Source organism: Passer domesticus, chromosome 8 (genome assembly GCF_036417665.1).
Source record: "Passer domesticus isolate bPasDom1 chromosome 8, bPasDom1.hap1, whole genome shotgun sequence".
NCBI classification, from domain to species: domain Eukaryota; kingdom Metazoa; phylum Chordata; class Aves; order Passeriformes; family Passeridae; genus Passer; species Passer domesticus.
In genome coordinates this window covers 42,114,847-42,135,400 of record NC_087481.1, presented here as the reverse complement: position 1 = coordinate 42,135,400, position 20,554 = coordinate 42,114,847, and the positions used below count along the sequence as shown (strand labels likewise).

General features: G+C 42.8%; 1 protein-coding gene across 1 annotated transcript; it reads right to left on the bottom strand.

Annotated features, from left to right (window-relative positions):
• Positions 1-2,992: 2,992 nt before the first annotated feature.
• Positions 2,993-20,150, bottom strand: RPP30 (ribonuclease P/MRP subunit p30). Its single transcript, XM_064430839.1, has 11 exons — positions 19,993-20,150; positions 18,976-19,031; positions 18,600-18,656; positions 17,822-17,896; positions 17,223-17,294; positions 12,133-12,222; positions 9,929-10,045; positions 6,443-6,472; positions 5,989-6,026; positions 4,783-4,862; positions 2,993-3,444 (listed from the first exon to the last, which is right to left on the bottom strand). The coding sequence occupies exons 1-11, from the start codon at positions 20,072-20,074 to the stop codon at positions 3,338-3,340; spliced, it is 804 nt and encodes a 267-aa protein (XP_064286909.1). The 5' UTR covers positions 20,075-20,150; the 3' UTR covers positions 2,993-3,337.
• Between the last annotated feature and the right edge of the window lie 404 nt (positions 20,151-20,554).

The following is a 20,554-nucleotide window of genomic DNA, read 5'->3' as shown; positions in this document are numbered from 1 at the left end:
TTAAAAACTAGACTACTACAAAGTATGATGACAGAAGAATGCAAAATCAGATTATGTACATTTGTAAATTTGTACTGCTTTTTCTGTACATTTTGAACTGATCCATTTCAGATTAAATTAACTGAGTGGTTCTTTTTACTTGCGGGAGTGGATGATGGAGTGGTGAGCATGCATGGGGTAATTTTGTCTCCCTTTAAATGAAGTTCACATTGTGTCTGCTGCAAAATTCTCAAAAACTTAGGTGTCTCAGCTGCCAAGAGCAGCCATCCCTTGCGCTACCTCCCTGCCACTGTCAGATAAACCCCATCTCACTTATTTTGTTAATTAGAGGCACATGTGAAAGCAGAAATACAGTATTTCAACAAACTAGTAAAACAAAGTTACAGTTCCATTACTGAGTTTGATTTAACAAATATAATCTCTTAGTTAGTCACTACTATGGGGAGCATGAGACAGCTCCAGTTATCCAAGCCAAGAGAGATGCCATGTCCTGTTAGGAAAGGCAGACACCTCCCTTTGCTTTAGCAGAAGCAGGACAACCTTCACAGCTGCCAGCCAGAGCATGATGCCCCATTTCATAGAATCACAGAACAGTTTGGGCTGGAAGGGACCTTTAAAGCTCATCTATTCCAACCCCTCTGCAATAAGCAGGGACCTTTTGAACACGATCAGATTGCTCAGAGCCCTGTCCCACCTGGCCTTGAATGTTTCCAGGGATAGGACATTTACCACCTCTCTGGGCAACCTGTGCTGGTGTTTCACCAGCCTCATTGTAAAAGACTTCTTTCTTGTATCCTAACTAAATCCATCCTTTTTTAGTTTAAACCCATTATCTGTTGTCCTATCACAACAGACTGTAATGAATATTCTGGAGTTATCTTTCTTATAAGTCCCCTTTAAATGCTGAAAGGCCCCAGTAAGGTGATGCTGGAGCCTTCTGTTCCCCAGGCTGAACAACCCCAGCTCTCTCAGCACTTCCACACAGAAGTGCTTCACCCTTCTTCCCAGCTTTGTGGCTCTCTCTAGACACACTCCAACAGCTTCATGTTCTTCCTGTGCTGAGGACTCCACAGCTGGACACAGCACTACAGGTGGGAGAGCTGGGGGGGTATTTAGCTGCTGCCTGCAGTTAAATTCCTGATTATCTATTGGGTAGCCTGACAGACAAATATGCCAGAGGCTCTTCACACACCTTCACCAACCCATGCCAGCTGGCTTTAGTGTCTGGCCAAAGCAATGTCCTGGGCACTAATCCTGAGGTGGAGTCAGAAGTAGGCAGCTTTTCCTGGAATGCCAGTTTTGGAGTGAATTTGCACAAAACCCAGAGGAGCAAGCAGAAGAATCACCTCTTGTGTCTGCAAGCAGTTCTCCTACAGTGAGGCCAACAGCTTCAGGCAGATGAGACTTTTCTCACACAAGGGACTAACTCACGAGTGCCACCTTGCCAGCCACAGGCCTGATTTGTGCACACATCTTTCTCCACAGGAACTACAGCTCACCTCCACTTGCTGCCGTTTGCTGCAAGCCACAACTTCCCTGCTTGTTTCTGCCCAATTACCTGGACACTGGCAGCAAGCCTGGCAGGAAACAGAAATGACATCAGTGCTGGCTAACTCAGTCTGTTCATCACTAATCAGCAGCAGTTCAATCATTCAGGCACCCAAGTGCCCACAGCAATGTGCTTCAGGAAACTGGGGGGGAAGAAATTTTCAATCAGCTCCTTAAGCACTGTATCTAATAAAGGGCAATGATGAAGAGTTAAATTTTAAAAGTCAAACAACTAGCAAGAAGGATCTCAAGCATTCAAAGCCTCCTTTCATGTGTTACTTACCAAAGAACTTGTATCAAGCCCAAGGTAGGTTATTCCCTGGCCAAGGCAGGATTAATGTGTCATTCAGAAAACTGCGCCAAATGCATTTTGCTTCTTCTCTGGTTGGAGCACCATTTTAGAGGTAAGTCCATAAATGACAAACTACTTTATACATATATATATATATACACACACATACACATATCTAAAAATTTCCCAGTACCTATAATAAAATGGACTCAAGTCACAAAGTCAACAAATAATAACATACAGGAAACATATTTCATATTTGTTGAATGAAGAAAAAGCTGTTGTGACTTAGACCAGCATTATATAGAACTGTTAAATCTATGTATTCTGCTCAGTCCAGTTACCAAGAGCTCAGAAATGACCCACTGTCAGATTTCTGCAGCATGTTTTACATATTACAATTTCCACTTTTCAACTTGCTGTTAGGTACCAGTAGAGAACAATCACAGTAAAAATGGCTCAACAGTATCTCAGTACATTAGTGTATGTGATTTTTATATTCATTTAATGAAAAGAATAACCTTCAGTCAACATTTGGAAGAGCTCTGAAAATGCTCTGCTGGTTATATCTGTTTGATTGGTTTTTTGGCAGCCAGATCAGGTTTACTGAGACATTAAAAGGAAGGAAAACAGAAATGCAAGAGGCAGCAAAATGACCACATGCATAGGTAACAATTCCAGAGCAGGAAGTAAAGAAGGAAACGGTGCAGAAAAGATGATGTGAGGTGGTGGCTGTTCAGGCCTAGGCGAGACAGCTCCTACACTACAACATCCCCTGCTGAGCACTCACTCTGTGTAACCTCAGACTCTTCCTTCCCACCTCTGGCAAACATCTGATGGTACTGTTTGATTCTAAGTTCTGAGGACACAGATGGCCTTTGGGACATGCATCTGGCAAGTCAGGTCAGTTACTCCTACCATAACCCAAATCCAAGATATCTTCTAGGAACTGACAAATCCTGGGATCTTCATTATACCCACTGATCGAAAAGTTGAATAGGAAGCAATTTTTAAAAAAACTGTATCATTATTCTTCTTCACAGGCCACTTGAAAGTAAACTTCACCTACTGCAGCCCCAGTACAACTGGCTTGCAGTTGTACAGAGATGTCTTTAAAACTTGGAAAACCAGAAGAGCTAGACTATGAAGGCATGTGTTCTTAGACATGTTTTTAATAAAAAAGGAATGCATGTGTACAAGTGAAAATTTCCACATTAGAAATGTTCTGTTGAGTTTGCATTAACTCCAGGACACCTAAGAGAGGGTGAAGAGTCAGTCTCCTGCCCTTGGCCAGAATCCCAGCATGACCTTTCAGATGTGGTGAATACTATTCACAGTCTCATTCACACAGTTTTCCTCACTTGAATACTGGAAGAATAATTCTTCTGCAGGCTAAGCAAGGTAGTAAGCGAAAAATAAGGTTGGCAGGAGGTTGGAGGAAGACTCAACCCTGGGTAAAGAAGAGATGGAGGCTTCTGTTGACAACTTGTTCAGTCCTCAAGGTTGAGTCTTAGCTTTTTTGCAGGCTGGCACTGTTTCTTCTTCCTCCACCTTGCGAGGCTTCTTCACCGTGTACACGACGCCACAGGCACTCTTTCGAGTTTCTGGAATACACAAGCAGAAGCTGCAGCACCAGTACTTCAAAGACTGAAATAAAGTCTTTAAGGCATACTCAGTTCAGGTGTCCATGCCCCAAACCACAGCTGGACATGCTGAGCAACCAGCTAGTCAGCACATACAAGCAGGGCTCCTGCAAGGGCAGGGGCTCGGGATTCACTGCATTACAGAGTGGAGAAACTATCAGGGGAAATACAGCAGTGGGTGTAGAATTATAGCAAACCAAGGAAAACCAAGGTCTGCAGGGGCTGAGGAGCTGCAGAGACACAAAACCATAGGAAACCAGGCTGTCAGTTCAATAATCACAGAAGAACACATTCTTGAACCACCGTCAAAAGCATTTCTGAGTCAAACATCCTGTTGTTAAAAAAACACTAAAAATGTATTCACATACCCCAGGATTCTTAGACTATGTGGGCACAATTGTATTGGCAGATGATCCCCTACATACCAAGGAAGTATTTTATGGTATTCAAGAATTTTATTTTCCAAACTCTCATCATGAAATACTGGTCAAATAACCTACTGAGCCAAATCTAATTTTGTAATTACTGGTGGGAAGCTTCTTGGCAAAATTTGAGTTAGAAGAGATTCCCTACAAATACTTCATTAGCAGAGAGGCTCTGCAAGAACCTTGACAAAATATATTGACTTATTCCACGCTAGTATCCTCTCTGGGACAAGGGAAATGGCACTTGCTATTTAATTTCACAGTTAAGATAGATGACAGGCTTGAGAAATCCCATATAAATTTGATAAACTCTGTATTTCTAGGTAGATGAGCAGCAGGCTGGAGGAGAACCTGTTGATTTTGCCATGAGTCTGAAATTATCCACACTGAAGAGTGAGTCAGAAATAATCCACATATTAAAACATCAGAAAGGGACATGACTAAGATTGCTTCTGCACGCGTGCTGCAAACAGGCAAATGCAAAACACATGCATACCCATTTTTTGACATCAGTCACTGAGTTTTTGTCAGTGTCACCAGGATGAGCATTCAAACCTTTCTGAAATGCGATAGTTTCACTATGAAGCACAGCAGCAGGTTCCTATTTTGGTTAAACCATTTATGACTCTTTAATGTGGTTGTATGAGTCCTCCAGCACAGACAGCACCATCAGTTCAGCCACTGATTTGCCAACATGGCAACAAGGGAAAATAAACAACCTTGCCACAAGAGCTCCTCTTCATGTATTGGACAAAGAAGTAAAACCCTGATCTGACTTGCTCTGTAAGGTCTCAGACCTTTTGGAGAATATGCATCAACAAGAACTCAGTTTAACAAATGCACACGTTACTTAGAGGAGCTTACAAGTGCTCACCTCCATGCAGCATGGTCGCTCTGCAGTTGGTGGACACAGCTGCCTTTGCTTCACCTTCTGACAGGCCAAACAGCAAACCTCTGTCACTGCTGCTCAGGATCAAAACACACAGGAAGCAACACACACAACAGGGAAGGCTTTCTGCACGACAAGCTTGCTTACTCTACAAATAACTGCGAATTAGCGAAGCTCTAACTCAAAGTGACATTTTGCATAAGGTTACCCAGAAGCAGAGAAATGAGGCACCCAATTCTCCTGGCTGCAGTTCCACAGCAGCCCTCCTGGAAAGCTCCTGGCAATGTTGCTTCTTTCCAGACAAGAAGCTTTACTTTTGAAAATGAAAGTCTGTCAACGTAGAAACATTTTAGACATGCATAATGAAGAAAAAAAATTACCCCTCAGAAAATTTCAATTTTGGGGACAGGGCACAAAGCATTATGCTGAAGTTTCCAGCCACCTTTAGCAGGGATGACACCACCTTAGCTATGTTAATTTGGCTTGAATCTGACTGCTCATTTTAAGAAGGAAGAAAAAACGTTGAGCATAAAATCCTTCCAGGCCACACAGCCTCCCACATGATTCTCATGACTCAGAGCATGCTCCTTCCCTTCCAGGGACAGGCCAAATATGTGCTTCAGGGGTGGGGAGAGTAATAAAAATGCATCTGAACTCCTAAAAGAAAGGAAGAAAAGAAACCTTCCTTTGTTTCTAGAACATAATAATGTTATTTAATATTACATGTATTATGTATTATTACTAAGGACTGGAAAATCCAGAACAGAAGTAGTTACTGCTCAGATAGGAACTTCTAATTTTACATAAAAACAATTTTATAGCTTCTGCTACCAAAAATGTGACACTTTGGAGATACTAAGTAATAATTTCTCATTTTGTTCACAGTGTCCTTAGATTTTTATGGATTTTATTAATTTCTCTCTTTACACCTACACAATATTAATGCACATCACAACAAAACATTTCTGTAGCTGAACACAAACACTATTAGTTACAGTGACTTCTCATCTGACCCCATGACCAAGATCTGTTGCTCCTTCCACACACACTCAGAGCCCTGATTCATTGAATGGGTCACCAAGTACCACTGTATAAAGTTCAAGGACTGTAAAGGATGAAAAGAATTTCAAAACCACTTTAAACTTTCCAATGTTACCACTAACTGCTGCCTTTGACTTTGGGAAAGGATACAGATTAGCCACATCATAAGGACCTCGGAGCTCTAGAGGCTAAAACAAAACAAAAAGAAGTTTGGATATGTGAATGCCTTTGCTGTCAGGCTGACAGTGTGAGCAGGCAAGGCAAGGCTACCAGATAGGCAAGATTAAATACCATATAATAGCAAGCTACTGAAGATAATAGTAAATCAAGAAAATACCACTATTTTGGCAAACAGAGTGTCCATCTGGGAGAAAACTGTCATGGAAAATACCACAGCAGCAGCAAAAAAAAAAATCCCCCAAAAACCAACAAAACAAAATAACCAACCAAAAAAAAGGTCCCAAAATCCACAATACAATTCTTTGGAAACAGCAATCATATTTAAACTTACAATTTTTATATGCTTAATGTGTAATTAAAGCTGTATTTTCAGCCAGATAAATATTTAAATTTTTCTGACTTAAAAAAACAATCTGGGACTTACCCTTTCAGCTGCACTAGATATAACTATGTTCTGGAAAACAAAAGAGTATAAACATTCATCTGTCAGCACCAAGAAATGAAAAAAAAAATCAGCAAGATGCAAAAACTTTTTGAGCATTAGCTAAGTTCAGGCTCAGAGCCCACTTAAACATCAGAGTATCTGATGGCCTCAGATGAACTCTGTCAGGGTGGGAATCTTAATTTAGGGACATGATAAACTTAGTTATTGCCCTGTCTCCTACACGGACAGGGGCACAGGCACAACCCCTCCCTTGGAATTACAAACCTCTCACAGCCAGACAGGAGATTAGTAAGTACATCTCATTTCAGAGGGATGGCTAAGCAGTGTAAGAGTCCAGAGTGATGGCATTAAGCAATCACCTATCAGCCTGTATCTCTCACAGTGGACTTCAAAGTGCCCTTAAAGATAAAGAAAAAACGCAGAGCAGCAGGCACTGTGTTAAGAACTGTTCTCTTTATTTACACCAGCTGAAAAAGGACCCACATAAACAACAACTCACCCTGAGCTGTAACAGAAATGGATTTAGGAGTGCAGGATCCCCCAGAAGCAGCTTACAGACAGTGCTTTGAGACAGTTTGGTGCTCCCAGATTTTCAGCCTACGCTGTTGCAGTACTACTCAATGGTAAGCATTCATGTCAGCCTTGACCACACCCCACTGGTTCAGTAAAAGTATCTACACTTAGGTAGTGGCAGCCACTTTGTTCCACATACTCATTTCCCTCAACACTGGCACCCCTATGAAAATCACCAGGCAGAGAAATCCTTCTCCCTTCTCTCCCAAAAGGTTTCTGCAGAACAGGTATGTGACTACACTGGGGTTGGCAGATCCCACAGCTCAGCTGCCAGAGCTCTTCTGATGCTAAGCTCCAAGGATGCTTACCTAGGAGGAGCCTGTTTAGCTCAGGTGGTAACTCTGCAGCAGCAAAATCTCCTTTCAGCTTTTATTATACTGAATAAAAAAGGCTTTGGGAATTCCTGCTTGAGTGGGTGAGAATTAGAATTGTGCTGAGGCAGAGACAGACTTTCCTCTCTGACGTCAGCACCACCAACACATCACCCATCTCTGGTTTCAGGGTGAGGCTTTAGATCCTTTCCCCACACTGCTCTGCTTCCCCTGCCACCTCCCCAGCACAAAGAGCTGGGCAGGCACTGGAAGAAAATGCCCTGTGTGCAACTAGAACTCAACAGCTGAAAGACCTACGTGAAACTGGCTGCATGTTCACAGTGTGCCCAAGGTTTCCTCATGTGCTGAAGAGGATGGGACAGGTGACTCTGCCTCACTATTAGGAAAGCCAGAAGCAGAAGCAATACATACATCAAGGTGACTTAACAGCACACATCCTGATGGAGCCCAGGACATTGGTTTTTTTCTGAATATTTCACCTTTAAACCGACTGCACTATGGATCCCAAAGGTGCTTCTGAGCCTAAGTGATGCTGACTGCAAGAGTTTGCTGGGAAAATTCAACTTTCCTGCTCCAAACTGTAGCAACTAATGCCTGTCACCCAGGCTCAGAGAAGCTCCCAGAGCAGCTGTATGAGACATCTGAAGCCAGCACAGGATTGTGGATCACTGCTGTGCATTGGAGATATGCTCTGCCTGGTTCAAAGGCTTTCACTAGGGGATGGGTAAGATGGAGGAGGGAGACAAGAGAAGAAAAACACTGCTGGCAAGTAAAGGAGCAGCAGGCAAAGGCGAATCCAAGGCAAGAGCTAAAGGGAAAGCTAAAAGGCAAAACACCATCTCCCCAGGTAAAACAGACAGCAGCTGTTCACTACACTGCTCCAGGCAGCCTCCAACTCAGTTACCAAAACACGGGAGGTGAGGGACTGTGGCTATACACACCTTCTGTCTGGCAAGGCAGGCAAGTTTCTCCTTCATTCCCTGCACATTTTAATGTTTTAAATACACTGCTCAATGCCAGCTCTGAGAACACAAGTAAATTTCTGAGGGTTTCTCTGCCCTGCTATAACAGAGAAGGAATAAAAGGATCCAAAAGCTACTACAGATTCAACAACTACCTGTTATAGAACATGAGTGTTGCATGCCAGGTGCCAAGAGAAGCAGCCTATGGACAAGCCATCCCATGTTTCATTTAAACAAGGGCCTCCACCTCACTGACAGAGGCAAGCTCTCAGGAACGGCTAATAATCATCTCTGCTGGTCCACAGCCTACTGAGTCTGGAGGCAAAGAACAAAGACAAGCTAGCAGTCCTCTTCCACTGCCTAACAACAACTTGTCATGTGCAGCTCCAGCTGATTTACCTTCCAGTCACAGATGAAACCCTAGACTTAGAGAAGTAGAATGAAAAGGCACCATGCACAGACTGAGTGCCTGAACATCTCACTTGCCCTATCTATGACATCAACTCAACTGGTGCTCTCCAGTTGAACAACCACGTCAGAAGCACATCGTGAACTGCACAGAGGAAAGAGGAGTAATACCAAAAATGAAATCCCAAAGGAAAGTGGCCTGGTGTGTACAGAAGTCATGTCCAAGTCAGTACTTCATGTCATTAACTGCCAGAGTTGGACTTCTCAGGAGAGGCTGTGCAAATACCTACCTCCTCTGTAGCACCAAGGAAATGAATCTGTTTGACCCACCCTGCTGTTCTATAAAAGCTGCCATGCTTGATAAGAACTGAGGTAATGATGGATCTACTTTTAATTTACCTTCCACATCCCACTTCAGATTTTCCAAATCCAGCTTCTCTGGACTAGCTACATGTGGCACAGGCCATTGACAACACAGAAGGGAGAGCTACAATTTCTGTTAAATTTGATATGACCCCCTATTAAAAAACATGGCCTGAGAGGACACAGCATAACAGACAGCTTAACCTGGTAGCCTGGGAGGAGGTAAGTTATGAAAGCAATGGGTTACAGACATCTCAAAGTTACTTCTTCCTTGGGTTTCAGTAACATGGAAGCATGCAGTTCATCTGACTGCAGCAAAGCTGTGGCTGACAGCCAGCTAGCTGTTTGGTCTATTTTGGACCCAGAGAATTTACTTGTTAACAAAACAAGGTTTCTGATTTTTTTCTAATTGTTTTTTAGCCCCCATATTCAAAGTAGGTAGTCAAAAGGGCTTTTGGTCAATGACAAATATGAAGTGGAGGATTTTAAAGAAATACATGAATTTCAGTTCTAGGGCAAGCCTTACATGCCTGGCACTTTAATCTCCCTCCATCCCCTCCCACCTTTGTTTTGGGAATTGCATACCATAACAACACATGGGTTGTTCTGGAAAAAGAGTCTAACAGCTTGACAGCTTAAGAAGAAAGCATGCAGTGGTGCAAGACTGGAAGTATCTGGAGCTACAATGATTGTGTCCTTGTGTTAGTAGGCCAAGATTCAGTCACAGCTTCAGATGTCCCAGCATCCAACTCATTTAAAATGGCTCAGTACAACTCCAGAAAAATTTGAACTGATTTAATTACCTTGTTTTCACTTTGAGAGCTTACCTTTCCTTTGCAGATCTGCATCAGGCTGATGGCATTTGAAATTGTGTATCTTCTCATAGTAGAGTCTTTGATGGCAGGCGTGTAAAGAAGTTCAAAGTAAATGCCTCGATCTATTGCCTTCACATGAAAGAGAGTGATCAAAAATCAAAAGGAGAGAAGCCTAACAATCTAACAACTGCTGTCTGTTATTGATGCAGCTTATGCTCAGTTTAACTGTGTCACACAAAAAAAAATTCAGGCAGAATTGTTCGAGTAAGAGCACAGCAGAGCATGAACTGAGAGTGGGGGAAGGCTTCACTGTACACCAGATACATGTGCATAAATCTTGGAGGACTGATAAATGAGGTTTAACAAACAAATACCAACCACTTATTTGCTGTAATTTGCTATCACTAATATAGACACACAATCAGAGTCGAGGAGACAGAAAACCATTGCTGGTTATCTGCTGTCTTGAAACTTTCAGGACCCTACTCCTGTAGTCCCACACCCTGCTGTAAGAAAGACCATCACTTTCCTCAGCAGCCATGTACTGCAGTTGAAGAATTCCTCCTTGCACAAAAGCAGCAATGAGGACCCTTCTCCTGTCTCACAGCATACTCTGGTGTTTGTGACAATGTTAAACAACAGTGAGTCACAGAAGAGATTTCAAACAGTAATACTGGTTATATTTTCAGCTGCTCTGACATCCTTTGCTATCTGTCACAGTGCCTCACCAAAAGCCTCATTCTTGTTTTGGCAAACACAGAAAGGTTAAGCAACTTACTTGTGCTAGACACAATGTAAGGCCAGGAGTTCTTTGTTCCATGGCACTCCTAAAATGGTATTTGCCTCAAATGATACTCTACTCTTACACAAATATTATTAAAATATGCTGCAATACTGTAAGAGAGTCCAGTAACTGAATACAGCTGGAATTAATCCAGCTCCCACCCATGCATGACCTCTGTATGCACGCACAACAGAAGCTGCATATGCATCAAATGTTTTACACAGAACTGGCCTGATAGCTGCAAACAAGAGAAGTCTGGATGTATCAAAACCAAACAGGTGATGGCAATACACCAATTTCCAGTCAAGGGGAATTTTTAACCTCATCCCTACCACTTGAACTGCCTGCCAATCTGTCTGGCATTGTAACAACCAAAACTGACTGCCCCAGGATGCACAGACCAGTCCAACAGACAGACTGCCTTGAAGCCAGGAGTGTGGAAGATGAGAAGTAGCTTGCAAGGAAAATGTCTCCCAACACAGGGCTCTAAGAGCCACACAGCTCCTTACCTGGGACAGCTGCTGTAGTTTTAGGCAGCTAGGGTACTTTCATGCAGTGTTTCATATAAAATTTGTTCCAAGTAGAATGTTGAAATTCTCAGTTTACCATAAACTCCAATGTATTGTTTTTATTCTGTCTCAGAATTAATTCTAGTTCATTTTGAATTTTTATTCTAGGTCAAACTTTATTAAAAAAGGAAGTAGGACTATTAGCCAATTCCAAATTTCAATTTTTGAGAACTAAGTTCTACATCAGCCAAGAATGCCCATGTAGAATGAACCTTTACATATACTCAGAGGAGAAAACAAGTTCCCATAACAGCATGTTTAGATTAAGTTTTCTGGCAAACTTCCAACAGCAGGCAGAACTATATTTGATCCACACTGATAGCCACCTTGGGTCCCACAGCATGTATTTAGCAATGCTACATTTGGTTCATTTACTAAGACATTCTTTTCTCCAAGTATGGATTCAATACAGTTGTCTTTCAAGTAACCAGCACAACATCCTTCTCCTAAATTAACACTGCCATTAACATTTCCTGTCTTTTAAATCAAAGGGCTGTTTATCTGTTTTGACACAGCTGTACCATTTCTGGTTTGGGAAGCAGCTTTGTCAGCAATCACACCATATCTCCCTGCTTAGCAGCACAGTGGCCTCAAGGCTCTGTTTCCACTCCTTGGGAACACCACTTCTGCCTTCTTAAGTGGGGGACAGGAGGAGAAAAAGAAAGAACATACATCACTGTGTATTAAGTGCTGCAGTGGAGGCCCTGAAGTGAAGGACATTTGAAACAAAACTACACATTATGCAAGAAAATAAAAGAACCACTTGGATAGGAATGGTGGGTGGAAAGCAGTAGGGAATTCAACTCAAATTTTGTATTTAATGTCAGTCTAACAGCAAGAATACAATTTAGATGTAAATTTACCATATTCACAGGGGGCCTTCTGAAGTAGAATGGCAGCTTTTCTGTAACATTTATGCAGACCAGATCCACATCTAGTGTTGTGCAAGCAATCTACAGCAAAGAAACAGGAACAGATTATTAGATATGCCAAAAAAAATGCATAACCAACTTGAGGTGCACTAATATACTCCTTCATTTCTTAATGCAACAAATGTCTTTCCAGGGTGAGTTCAGTTTTAAAATTAAGAGGTACTATGCCTTGCAGGTATGCCAATACAACAGCAGCATTTGAGACTTAAAACCCAAGTCTTCCCTTTCTTACAGAACTAATTTTCCAATAAAATAATGGTCAACCCCAAAGCAATATCTACTTCTTTGTTTTTATCTGACAGAGGACACACAGAAGCAATTCTGGCTTTTGACAAAAGAACTCACAGATAATAAAGGACAACCCCAGTTTAGAAAGGGAAGAGCCCTCAGGAACTGCCCCTTGTCCCATCACACTTTACTTCCAGGGCAGCACCTGTTTGTTTTCAGGATTAATTACTTTACCAGAAGCAATAGAGAAAAGAATGAAAAAAAGCAGAATGTAACTGTTGGTGGTGCCTGCCATATACTGGAGACCAATCCTCAGAGCCTCCCTTTCCTGGCTGGGTGCAGCTCCTCCAGACAGTAGGACCTCTGGCAGAGTCTGGAGACAGCACGGAAGGCTACAGTTTAAGAATTTAGCTTTGAATTCAACCACAATTTACAGGTTGTATTAAGAGATGGAGGAAATGAACCAGGGGCAGAGGCTCCTCACACTGAGATACACGGAAAATTAAGGGAACCTAAAAGGGAGTCCTTTAATCCACAAGTCCACATTAATCTCATGCACTCAAATTAGGAATTATATATGCCTGCTCTGTAAGGATGATTACACAAGACCTAACTAATGTCTGTAAGCAGTGCTGTAACAGAGAAGGTAAGACAGGATGAAGAAGCTGAAAAGGAATTTTCTGTGTAGGGGAACTCCCTGCACTCAGAAACCTGGCAGCAGCTGCTCCAAATACACCTGGGCCAGGTGCCAACCATTCATCCCTCCTCCCACTGGCACAAAAGCAGTGGGGGCTGCGAGGAGCCCCAGGGGTAAGGGCTGCTCTAACACAAGGCACACTGCTGCTTGGCAAACTGGTCTTCTACCAGTTTGTTCACATGGAATTTGGATGGAGATGAGAGCAGAGGCCCAGCTTTAGGAATGTTTCTTAGCTGTTGACAGCACTCTCTTCTAGACAAGACAGCCACAGCACACATACAGGCAAACCACAAGGTTTTTGAAGCTGATATGTCTCTGCCAGAACATTCAGACTAAACTTTTTCTTCATGCCCTACCTCTATCCTCCATTAGGCAGGACGTGGGCTGCCTGTGGAATCTATGGCATAGAATTAGATTGGCAAGAGGAAGTTCAGCCCTGCTACAGTCAGCTTCCCTCCTTTTCTTACATGAGGTACAAACTACTACACAGAGGTGATTTATGGGAACATGCACAGAACAAATAGCTCCAAATCCTGCCCCAGAAAATATGTCAGTGAGGTCATTAAAAATTCAGGAAGAGATCATGGCAAAAATTAAGGGAAGCATGAATAGACATCAGACACATGCAAGTTGTCCTATTTGATGAGAAGTCAAGCCTTCCTAATCAGCTCCAGAAACACTGGAAAACTCTAGACTGTTTTGTAAATTAAGCACAGTGGGAGAGGGAGTGACTCAAAAGCCAGGATATCTACAGGACTGCAGTGACATGAACATTTCAGAAAATACCACCATGGAAAAACAAACTGCAAATCATATTCCTCACATATGAGGAATTCCTGCACTGTCCTGGAGAGCAGATTTCTCCAAGAACTCTAATGTTCAGCCTAGCTCTGGCTCCCAGACAAATCAAATATGCAGTCAAGCTAAGGTTACCCTGCCTGCTGAAAAGATCTGAAGTGCAACAACTTAATCCAGAAAATGACATGCAGCAAGTTGCACAGCCCAGCAGCTGCCTGGCAGCACTGTGGGCAAGAGCCCCATCTGCTGGGAAAACTCCAGCCAGCCATTGATAAATACATCTGCCACTGTCTGGATGCTCTGAAGAAAGCTTTGGCAAACGTTTTAGGAACAAACATTGAAATCTGACTTTGCACTATATCTTCAACCGTACATATGTAGGTTTTTAGATACTAGTGATTTGCTAAGTGCTTACAAACAGCAGACAGAACTAACTAATATTACTAAAACAATGAGAAATCTTAGAAAGCAAAGATTTTGAAAAGCAGCAAGTACAGACCCTATTACCTGCATGGAGTGGGCATTCCTGTTGCAGGCCCAATCTTTTTGGGAGACCTGAACAAGGAGCCCAGTCTACAATTGGCAAATGTGGCTTCCTCATCCCCTTAAGGATATAAATTATTTGAAGAATTTGAGCACACCTTTCAGTACATATCACTGACACACTCAGGCACAAAAGGGCTTCCCTGCTTTTGACAAGAGGGCACAGACTAGTTTTGGCCCATGCTAAAACAGGAGTACATCTCCAGTGGTCATGTAATTTTTTCACAAAAACATATAAAATCTTGTTCTGTGGAGAAAATATAAGTGCCAAATTGTTGGTGAGAAAGATGATGCTCTTGAGCTAATACTGAGTTACCAAAAGCCAATAGGAAGTAAATTAGTCATGCAAGGCCCACTCTTGAAGGATTTATTCTTCATAATGAAATATCCATGAGTTGTAAGAGGCAAACTGTACGTGCTGAAACTCCCTGTGTAAAGTCCCTCTCACCTGTGTGATACCTCTGTAAAGATGAATCAGCTCTCCACAGTGAGACATTCTAAAATCTCTAAAGAAAAGACAACCATACAAAGCTACCCTGAATGTGAAGGATGAATGAAGTCTTTCACCTCGTACACTTTGTAAGAAACACGCCTGGGTTCCATCCCCAGCTCAAAGTGCTGCCAGCATGGAAGCAATGGAGATAATCTCACTGACAGTCCTGCTTCTTTCCTCACACCCTGTCCATCACCTGCCAGAGTGTCAGCTTAACCAGGCACTGTCTGCACTGGGCTGCCAGAGTACAGCCACCCGCCCTGCGCTGGCACAACTCTCTGCGTGGCTGGCTGCTGAATCACTCTGGGAAAGGGGATCTGCCTGGAAAATAACTTGGCAAAACCTCTGGTTACTGCTCAGCCAAAAGCAGGATCCTCAAAGCAAAGTGCCATGCAGCTGAGCAAGCAAGCAGCCTCAGTAGCAAAGCAGACAGGGAGCTGCAGAAATGAGTGGCTGTTTATGCCAGTTTAAATGCTGCCACAGCTGGATGTGCAACTGCAGCAGGAGGCATGATATGGCTGAAAATAAACAAAGTAACCCTTAAGTGAGAGAATATCCTTTTCCCAAAAAAAACAACACAGCACACCCTCGCTGATCACCTAGTTTCAGGTACTTGTTTAAGCATATGATTGTGGCATTTATATTTTCTGAAAAATCCCTTCACCCAGGATTTTTCTCCTGGGAAGCTGAGAAGCCTCAGAGAAAAAGGAAAACAATATTGTCTCATTTGCTTCTCCTGTGTTTGGCTGCTTTGGAATGTGGTTGGAGATTGTTTCATTGGTATCTGGTGAATTGTTTTGACTTACTGGCCAATCAGGGTCAAGCTGTGTCAGGGCTCTGGAGAGAGTCACGAGTTTTTATTATTATCTTTCTAGCCTTCTGTAAGTATCCTTTCTGTATTCTTGAGTGTGGTATAGTTTAGTATTCTTTAATACAATATAGTATCATAAAATAATAAATTAGCCTTCTGAGAACATGGAGTCAGATTCATCATTCCTTCCTGCCATGAGGGACCCTGCAAATACAATACATGACAAACTGATTGAGCTCACTGGAGAAGTGAGATTTTACACTATTGCCAGAGATCAAAAGAAAGAGGTGGAAAGTGGCCTGAAAAAAATATTTTAAACCGTTTGCCTCTGTCACGCCCCGAAGAATCTTAAAATCTTTCAAGGGAAATAAATTCAGAAATTAGTTTCATTTTGCCGTAACTCTTATAATTAATGCTTGAATTCTGCTGAAAAATTCTTTAATATTCATATTCTTTGACAGCCTCTTGCTCTGTAGTTTACTTGGACAAGTCTTGAAATAGGAGGGGAAATAACGTAGAAAAACAAAACAGAATAATACAATTGTAATGTGGCAAAACAGGTACTCAGCAGTACTAGGAAGTGGCTTTAACTTATTTAAAAAAAAACAACCACCAGACTCAGTTTTAAACTGAGAAGCTCACTTCAAAAGTAATTTCTTCAAAGAAACTCACTTTTTTTTGGCTGTCCCTCCTTCACACTGCTTTAAACTGCATGCCTTCCTCCTGCCTGCCAAGGCTAACAGAGATAGGACATTTCCACCTACTCACCCAATTCAGACTCAATGTTAATGTTTACAAGCTTACAACAGGTCAGACATCACAATTTTGGGTTTCGTAAGAAAAATTCTGACAAAAACATAATTTGTTTCAAAGTGCTCCACCCAATCAGAACATCAACATCAGCTGTTATCTAGTATCTGAGAAAAATTTAAATAAAATATGAAGGAAATGGAGGTGAACAGCCATTAGTGAACCACATTAGTTCCACTTCAAAATCCTCCCTAGCATTTTTGAGACCAGGAATAATTAGCTCTAACAGAAGATCACAAGTACATTTTAGGGAAGTTGTCAAGAGTTTGAGAAGTTAAAGCTGAAGACAGAACTTTTCTACATGATGATAGTACACATATATTGGGGAGGAAAAAAGGATGTTTACTCACCTCACTAGAGTACAAGGCACATAAAGGCAACCACAGTGCAGGGCATACAAGTCCCTTCATCAGGCAAATGAGGTAGATGTTTCAGACCTGTCACCTCAGGGTCCTGCAGCCTCCTGCAAATCCTCCCAAACCCCTCAGCCTATCAACTGCCCAGGCAGCCTATAACGTTTGATTAATTCCATGAGGTCTTTACAAAATGGGAAATAAAATCAAAACAAAGCATGTACTTAAATTAGCACAAAGCACTGAAGGCTACTGAATGAGCATTATGGATGAGATGATTGTACTTACATGGAACAGTTTCTCAGTTTTTGGAAATACTGCTATGATGTCATATAACCTTATGTTTGCAGATGTTGATCTCTATAAAAGGAGGAAACAATTACTATTTTGAATTCTGAGAGATGACAAAGCCATGCACAATGATTACAACCAAAACAATGAGAATAAAAATCCTTTTTCCTTGTCAAGTACTAAAACAAAGCCAATAATCATCTAATTACACAGCAGGTTTCTACAGTGAAGTCATTCATTCTCAGTTTGAGGTTTGTCCCATCAATTTACTAAGACACACTTTTTGCTTTGATCTTGTAACAAAACATAACCAGATACAAGGGTTGCTCATGGTCTTCTAGTTTATGCACAGAAGTTCAGAAACCAAGGAACAAAACTGCTTTTCCATATTGACAAATGATCAACAGACGCCATATACAGTCTTGTAAGTCTCCATCTCCTCATGATCACATTGCTTGTCAGAGATGCAATCTCAGAAATCACTGCTGAGTGCCCTGTAAATTCCAGGATGTTGTTCCCATAGAATTTCCAAAGTTTCATTTATTCATTGAGAAAAAGAAATAAAAGTTGCAAAATTAATTGCTGAGTATACTCACCAAGAGATTACAGTGGGAAGGATCAGAAACAACAAGTGTTAGCCGGGTCAAGACTTTAATTCTTTTAGATGTCCCCTACAGAAACAAGAATAATATAAAAAAAATTATTAACCCACAGCAAAAATTTGTGGTAATTTCCACCCAGTCTGCTAAAAAAAGAAAATGGTGTAATGCTTATAGTCTTGTTATACTAGTTTTCTTAAGTCTCTAGTTACACTTCCTTAATTTACATTATCTTTTTGATATTATACCTGTCTTTACAAAGAACGACTTACTGCATTTCCCTGGAAAAGTGTGAATAGAAAGAAAAAAAAAAAGAAAAACAACCATGCAGAAAAACTGAGTATGTTTTACCACTGCTATGATTGCCCAGGCAGGCCACAACTGCAAGGAAAAGCAGTGCTTGAATTAATCAATGTCAGTGACCCAAAGCACATTATTGTATTTCTTTATATCCAAATTTTGCTCCATCAAAACCACAAAGTTATTTCCAAAACTTAAATTTCAAGAATTGTACTGCAATTATTCAACTACAAGCAAATTCTAAATTCAAACAAAGCAATTTCTTTAATAATTTCTAAAATAATGAATAGAGCCTACCCTGATGTGAGTTTACTATTCTTCCAATGCTTGGAGTTTTAACCATGAAATAATGGACAAATTTTTCTTTTTTGATTAACACCTCGTACATGAAATCACATATACAAACACACAAAGTTAAAAAAGGGTAACTCAGAATAACAGTATATATATATATATAGAATGTAACTATACATACTTGAACAATAGGTAAAGATGGAAACAACTCTGAAGGGGATACTGGCTTGGTGATTTCCTTGAAAGAGAACAGAACAAAGTTATTAAAAATGTAATGGGTTATGTTTACATGTAAACAAAAACTGTGTTCCAATCTTAAGAAGAAATTTACCACACTAAGAAAACTACTTTTGTGGGACAGTACATGAACCATATTAAAAATTAATCTGAAGGCACTTCTACTGAAATATAAAATGGGAGTTTTGTTACAAATAGAGAGATTTGTACTTGTGTCTAGATGTGCATTCTGCAGCTAACGCTATTTGGAAACATGCAATAAGGCAGCAGGTTTACTAAAGAAAACATAGTAAGAACAAATACCTCCAAGAAAAAATTACCTGTTTCTTTTCTTTAAAGTCAATGACGTGATTAAGTGCAACTGCAGAATATCCCACTGAAAAACACACAGTAAGGGTATTTTGTCCAGTAAACGAAAAGGAAATAAATCCAATGAGAAAACTGTAAAATACTCATTAAATGTCTTAAAGTTAATAATCACGTGCATGTTTAGGTTTCACAGTATTTTTTAAGAAGACTTGTTCACCTGAAAAGTGCCTTAAAATAGAAAAAAAAACAAAAACGTGTTTGGCTTTTAACACAGCCCAGGCCTGACAACTCTTACTCAACGGCAGAGCTTTATGAACACAAATACATGGGTTTGGTGTCCCCAAAGGCCTGGCCTAGCTTGGCCCTGCTTACGACTTTCTTTGTGTAAAACTGCTAAGTGTACTCAGGATGGCTGTTCAAACTGCAGACAAGGCAGAGCTGGCAGACACAGCTGTGGGAGAAGGCAAAGCGGGCAATTCCAAGCGATGCCGACTAAACGGAGGAGAAGGTACGGCTCAAAGGGCTCGCAGGAAGGTGACAGACCTGCCGGGGCATTTAAACCACCCGCCCCAAACTCGGCACAGGCAGCACGTGGCTGAACGCAGCTCTGCAGGAGAGGAGCCGGGCCCTACGAAACTGCAGCCGGAAAAGCTTGTGCACGTCGGGAAAGAAAAACAATGCTACAGTGGGATAAGCAGGCAGAGGCAGAGCTGCAAGGCGGATCAGGAGCTCTCCTGCGGCTCCGTCCCGGGCAGACCCAGCTCCAGGAACGGGGTTAGAGAGAGCTGCGGGCCGAGCCACGGAGCGGAGCGCGCCGGGGGAAACGCGGCGGGCCGGGGGGCGAGGGCCGGCCTGCCCGCGGGGCTCATCCCGGGGAGTCTGTGCCCACCCCAGCCCGCAGCTGCGGCTCTGCCTCCCGAGCCGGGGGAGCCACCGCTCCCTGCCCTGTCCCGCTGCCCCGCTGGCCGGCCTGCCCTCCCCAGCTCAGCCCCACCGAGCTCCGGGCCGGCCCCGCTCGCAGGACTCACGGTGCGCCGCGGCCTCCAGCAGGCTCTGCAGGGACTTCTTGTCCGCTCCCTGCGGCAGGTTCAGGTCGGCGAAGCCGGCCATGCTGACGGCGCGGCGGGCGGGCCCAGCCGGGCACGGCGGCGGCGGCACCGCCCTCCCGCCCGCGGCAGCCTGGGCCCTGTAGTCCCGCCCGCCCGGGCCGGCGGCTCCCGCAGCCCCGCGGGGCCGGGCTCCACCTGGGCCTGGCTGCCTCGGCACGGGGCTGTGGGCTGATGGCCCTGCGGGGGCCCTGAAGGAGATCCCCCGTGGTTCATTCCCAGGCAGCGCAGCCCGGGCTCTGAGGGGCTTCCCCCGAGCCAGGGGATGCCCGGCCCGGCCGCTGTCCGCAGCCGCAGCGCCGGCCGGGCTCGCCGCGCCCGGAGCCGCCGGGTGCCCGCCAGGTGGAGCGGTAGCCCTGCTCCAGTGCCGTGTTACCCCCCTGTGAAACTCGTTCAGCTCTGTCTGAACGTGGCCAATAAAAGTCAAAACCAATATTTTCTATTTATGGTTTTGTAGTTATTCTCTTTCCTACAAAGCCGAGCT